This window comes from Atta colombica, unplaced genomic scaffold (genome assembly GCF_001594045.1).
Source record: "Atta colombica isolate Treedump-2 unplaced genomic scaffold, Acol1.0 scaffold189, whole genome shotgun sequence".
Lineage (NCBI taxonomy): Eukaryota > Metazoa > Arthropoda > Insecta > Hymenoptera > Formicidae > Atta > Atta colombica.
In genome coordinates, this window is record NW_017259281.1 from 2,998,711 (window position 1) to 3,004,910 (window position 6,200).

General features: G+C 33.3%; 2 protein-coding genes across 4 annotated transcripts in view; one reads left to right on the forward strand and one right to left on the reverse strand.

The window, feature by feature from the left end:
- LOC108686768 (bromodomain adjacent to zinc finger domain protein 1A) overlaps window positions 1–1,182 on the reverse strand; it is an 11,101-nt gene extending 9,919 nt beyond the window's left edge. For all 3 annotated transcript variants that reach the window (XM_018192229.1, XM_018192228.1, XM_018192227.1), the window contains exon 1: window positions 1,065–1,182. In XM_018192229.1, coding sequence (XP_018047718.1) covers window positions 1,065–1,177 — 113 coding nt within the window. In that variant the 5' untranslated portion in view covers window positions 1,178–1,182. The remainder of the gene's footprint in view (window positions 1–1,064) is intronic.
- Window positions 1,183–1,432: 250 nt separating this feature from the next.
- LOC108686771 (nucleolar protein 56) lies at window positions 1,433–5,952 on the forward strand. Its single transcript, XM_018192231.1, has 4 exons — window positions 1,433–1,608; window positions 3,823–4,391; window positions 4,461–5,374; window positions 5,659–5,952. Exons 1-3 carry the CDS (start codon window positions 1,450–1,452, stop codon window positions 5,350–5,352), a joined length of 1,620 nt encoding a protein of 539 aa, XP_018047720.1. The 5' UTR covers window positions 1,433–1,449; the 3' UTR covers window positions 5,353–5,374; window positions 5,659–5,952.
- Window positions 5,953–6,200: the final 248 nt, after the last annotated feature.

Here is a 6,200-nt window from a genome sequence, read left to right on the forward strand (position 1 = left end):
TATATATATATATATATTAAAAATGTTATTGTATATATTATTGTATATAATGTTAATAATTTTTAAAAATTTTTAATAATCTCATTCTTAAATATATAAACATAATTTTCAAATTTCTTTAATAATAGTGATAAAGAGCACTTTGGTTTTCAAATAAAAAAAGATTAATATTTAACAATATTACAATCTTTTATGAAGTCTGAAATAAATTGATCTGTATGATAGGTAACTATCATCTTATGACGAAAGGACTCACTTCTGTATAAAAGTTGAAGGGGAGATAGACTCCTGAAAAAATGTTTGAGATGAACAGTGAGATATCGGGCATCTGCATAAAAGTATAAATCAAGGATGATAAATTAGATAGAAATTTTTATTAATTTTACCAGTTGAATGTTATCAGTTAATGATTGGTTAAGTTAATCCTTATGTCTATTTCAATGTAGATGAATATTAATATTAATTTAAGTGGCTTATCTTTTTCAATTTCTAAGAATTTGAAGAATAAATTAAATCAAAATTTAGAAGAGAAATGGATCTATGTCCATTTCTATCAATGTAATTAACTTTAATCGCAGTTTAACTTAATTTTATCTCTTTCTAGTTCTAATTCTTAGAACCAGAAAGATAAAAAGTAAGTCAAACAGAAGATTAAAACTAATCTACATAAGTAAAAATGGAAATTATTCATGTAGACATGAACGGACTTCGAAGTATCACAAATTTCATTCCAAGCAGGTCCTAAAACAGGTGCTTCAGTCCAACCTTACAACAAGATTACATCATATTTTTATGCAATCCAGCTGAAACGAATAACTGACACATAATTTGAGCAATAACATGAAGCAATCCTATCCACGACCCACAATGACAATTGATCGCGCTTTAATATAGCAATTTATCAGCTTTCCATGATCGTCCCACGATCAATGTGAAACGCCGTCGACACAGTGAAACGTGGGCGACAATCTTGGAGAAGATCTCAGTCGAAATAACATATTCGTGGTCGGACCAAAATATTTCTGCCGCCGTACTTTTGTATCCGCATCCTCTGTGAAACTCACTTGTAATTTTTAAATATCTCGTTCGTAACCTCGCAGTGATACACCTCGTCGTCGTCCCTAAAGTCCGAGGAGACGTGAAGCCGCTGAAACGGCTGTTTGCGTAGCAGCGGCATTTCGACGGTGACAATGACCGCGACAATTCTTCCCTTCTTTTCCTCTTTCTTCTTCTTTCTTCTCCTCTTCTTCCACCGCTTTCTCGATCCGCCAAGAAGATCAAAGAAGATCGGTGTCGACGATGTAGTGAACAGACTTACGCTTTCTTCTCTTTCTTTCTCGCTCTCTCACGAACGACGCACGCCAAGCGATACGGTATGGTGGACGTATGTGCGGCTCATAGTACTCGTATCAGTCTCGGGATCCCGACGTCAAGCCGCAAGGCTCCTCGATGCCGATCGGCGATCCAGTTCCAATATCGCAATCGAGCAGCGAATCTCCCAGCACGCCGTGGAAATCTCATAACAAAAGTAACACGACAATGAGCAAGTCTGCCCGACGGCGCCTATCCGCCGTCCAGCTCAGACACCACAGTTCAACGGCGTTTAGGGTATTCCGCACACCTGGCCGTACTATACCGCCGGAAGCCAACAGCAAGAAACACACCGAACGTCGTTGCCAACTTGACGTTTCGCGCGCAGATCAGCCACACGCACTCGGTGAAAGAGGTGGTAAGAGTCGTAAGAGCCAAGAGAAGAAGCACTGAAGCAAGTGATTCCCGCCTTTTTACGTTCGATTCGTAAGCTCGATTAGCGAGCCAATCCGATCCGCGGGAAGATGAACATGTTTTATCGATGGAAGATGATCTTTTTCCCGCGCATATAAACAAGATAATCTATGCCAGTAATATCGATCAGTCTGTCTAGTGATATATATACAATCTTTTTTAAAATGATCAAGGATCATTTTTGTAGAGAAAATCTTGTGGGTGGCATAATGTCTATATCAGTAGCGTATATATAAATATACGCACGTACATACATTATATATGTGTATGCATATTTATATTAAATGTGTACACACACACACACACACACACACACACACACACACACACACACAAAATAAATAGATTTTATTTATGCTCGTTTCCACCAATGTAGATTAACTTATTTACTCTCGGTTCAACACTTCGTTTTTTTTTAATTTTTAGAATTAAAAAAAAATAAAGAGTATTAAAGTTGATCTACATTGGTGGAAATGAGTATTAACTTATTTATAAAATTTACTGTATGTATATATTATTATATGTACATAAAATAAATTGATAAAAATGATTTATCTTAATATAATTTTACTATTGAAATTAAGATAAAATTTTATTATTTATTTGTTTTAAGTTATTCGATCATTTTGATGATTGTTTTTACACAGTGTATACTTCATGTAAAAATAATTACTAGAATGAATTTTAAATTGTATTTCATCAATAAGGAAATAAAAAAGATAATTTATAAAAATCAAATAATATTAAAAGTATGTCAATAATATTTTAAAAGCAAGTACAAGGTCTGATTATGGCAATAATATGTGAGCAATAATACTACCTACTTAAGTCTTAAATTTATCTTTAGATGCTCAGCAACCAATGAAATAATTCGTAAAGTATCTGAGATAAATTTAAGGAAGCTTTAAATATAGGACTAATTTTACCAACGCCAATCAAGCTTAATCATGATTAATTATCAACCGCAATTGGTCGATTCTATTAAACAGCAAACGCGATTGATCAATCAACAGCCGATTAAGCTAACTGATGTTAGTGAAACTAGCTCATAAAGTCTTACTATGAATAAGGGCATTAGGTATCTATCGATCTCTGATTGGTCAGATTTCAAGTCCCTTTAAACTTCGCCATTTGCAAATACTTTCAATGGGTAGTGAATCTGTGAATTGGTGTGAATAACTGTTTCATGGTGTAAAAGGCGCGAACGCAAAATCGGACTATCAACCATAGAATTGTGCTGTTTCCGGCCACCCGGCAATGGCGTTCTTCCGGTCTTATGTATTAATTCTTTATTAGAGGAACTCTATATGTGATGTGGCCATAGCGCGTAGCGCGTGCTATTTTTCATCAGTCCGAGTTACTTAACCTGAGTAGTGGGTAACTTTAACGATTAATATTTTAGTTCAAGGTAGAGCGACATTCTGCCAGATTCGGTTGTTTGATTCAAAAACGCATCGAGTGAGTCTAATATCGAATATAAGGGAACTAAACGAGCTAAATTTAATAATTACCGAAATTTGTTTAAATCCTTTCAACGCAGTATAATCAGAATAAAAAATACAGAATTATTAAAAATGGCAAGTACAAGTGATATTTTCAAATTTCGTTGCAATTCATAGCAATTTATTTTCAGCTAAAATCTCTAATTTTCTTACTGTCCTGAGAGACTGCAACGTGTTGATAAGTAAACGACGCAATTTAATGTGTGCAAATAATGTGATTTTTAGAACTGAAATTCAAAATAAATTTTTTTCAAAACGTAATGTTGATTCCACGTTGATTGCACGTTTTGATTAGAATTGTTTTATGGATAATTGCATATTTATTTACGAATCTTGACGTTAACCTCCAATTAAGTTGCACGTGGCGGGTGATATTCATTTATTTTAAAAATGAAATGATACAATAATGGAAACAATGACAACAATTACAGCTTACAGAACATAGAGATTAAGGCAGATTAAAAATGCTTAGAATTTATATCGAAATTAAAAGACAATCACAATATTTTTACTTACAAAATTGCTTATTTTACAGTCGAATCTTTTCATTCTATTCGAACATGCTGCTGGATACGCTATATTTCGCGTTAAAGAGTTTGAAGAAATTGGAATGCTGTTACCTCAGGTGGAAGAATCCGTAACAGATCTATCACGTTTCCGTAGCGTCGTAAGCCTCGTTGGATTTTTACCTTTCAAGACAGCGTTGTCTGCTCTGGAAAATATCAACAGTGTTTCCGAAGGAATTATGACAGATGACCTGAAGCTTTTCCTAGATTCCAGCTTTGGCGGATTTGCCAAATCAGATATTGTTCTTGGTGTCGCAGATCCCAAACTTGGTGCTAATATCACTGAAATCTTGGGTATCAAATGCGATCATATCAATGTTGTTCCTGAAATTACAAGGGGAATAAGATTCCACTTTCACAATCTGGTAAAAGATTTTACATCCCAGAACTCTGTGATTGCACAACTAGGTCTTGGACACAGTTACTCGAGAGCAAAAGTCAAATTCAATGTAAATCGAGTAGACAACATGATCATTCAGAGTATAGCTTTACTTGATCAACTTGACAAAGATATCAACACTTTTAGCATGCGTATGCGGTATGTATAGTATATTTCTTAAATACATTGAAAATAAAATAGAAGATAACTTTTTCATTTGGATTTTAGAGAATGGTACAGTTATCATTATCCAGAACTTGCAAAAATAGTTCCAGAGAATTATACATACGCGAGAGTTGCACAAGTAATAAAAGATAGAAAGCAACTAACGGATGAAAAGCTGAAAATGTTAGAAGAAGTTGTCATGGATAGTTCAAGAGCAGAGGCCATTATCAACGCAGCCAAGTCATCCATGGGAATGGACATAAGTCCAGTTGATTTAATGAACGTTGAGATTTTTGCTGGACGCGTTGTCGCATTGGTGGACTATAGGAAAAAGATGGCCGATTATTTAACGCGAAAAATGGCAGGAGTAGCACCAAATTTAGCTACTTTAATTGGAGATCAAGTTGGTGCCAGATTAATAGCACATGCTGGATCGCTTACTAATTTAGCGAAGGCACCAGCATCTACTGTTCAAATATTGGGAGCGGAAAAAGCCTTGTTTAGAGCATTGAAAAGCCGTGGAAAGTCGAATACTCCAAAATATGGACTCTTGTTCCATTCTACATTTATCGGTCGCGCTGGCACTAAAAATAAGGGTAGAATTGCAAGATACCTGGCAAATAAATGTTCCATTGCTTCTAGAATTGATTGTTTCGCGGAAATACCTACGAAAATATTTGGTGAAAAATTACGACAACAGGTAGAAGACAGACTAGATTTCTTTACAACTGGCAAGGAACCGAAAAAAAATTTAGACGTAATGAAAGAAGCATTAGAGGAAACGGCACATATGTTGGCAGCTCAAGAAAAAGAAGCTGAGAAGAAAAAGAAACATAAAAAAAGAAAACATGTTCTCGAAAATGGTCAAGAGAATGGACATATTGAAAACAATGAAGTAAATATGTCATTGCAGAAAAAGAAAAAAAAGAAAAAATCGAAACAGATTGATGAATAAAGAAAGATCGCCTTCTATACATGTATGTTTTATAACTGAAATGGATTAAAATATACTTCTTATATCTAAATTTGTGTTTGGAAATATTCTGAAAAATTTTTACTTAGCAATTAATTTTCTTTTTTGTATCAACATAAACTTATATCTATCAAAGTTATAAATACTTATGTCTATTATTATTAGCATTGATTCATTCTGAATCCTCTATAGATTTATACATTATAAGTGTAAAACATTACAATATCTTTCTACAATGATACAAACAAAAATACAAACAAAAATATAAAAATTTTAATTTTTTTTTAGTATAACATTGTGTTTTGAATTGGAGAGACGTATACATTTTCTGTATCAAAGAAAATCTTACACATAAAACTGGGACGTACAGCGAACTTAATTACTAGAGATAATGAATGATCAAATTGTGTAAATCATATTCTAAAAAAATAATAAAACGACAAAAATTACAAACGTAAAACAGAAGAAATTTAATGGTTCCTATTTTTGCTGTTTTTCCTATTTATATTTGAGGAACAGGAAGAGAGGTAATTGTAATAAAAAAAAGTAAATGGACATTCATAATATTATATGTTAATACCAGCACCAATTAGCATTTAATAACGATAAATATGCAAAATATAGATATAAATACCTAAACAATAATTATACAATAAAATTATTGGTTTTAGCGAAGTCTCAAGGTCTCAAAAATCAACAGAGCTATTTAAATCGGATCACATATAAATACTATAAGCAATGTATCCTGCCATGATTCACATTGGAGAATTAATAATCGTTGATTGGATCAAATATAAATTTTATGAACTCGTATTTTTTACACATCACAT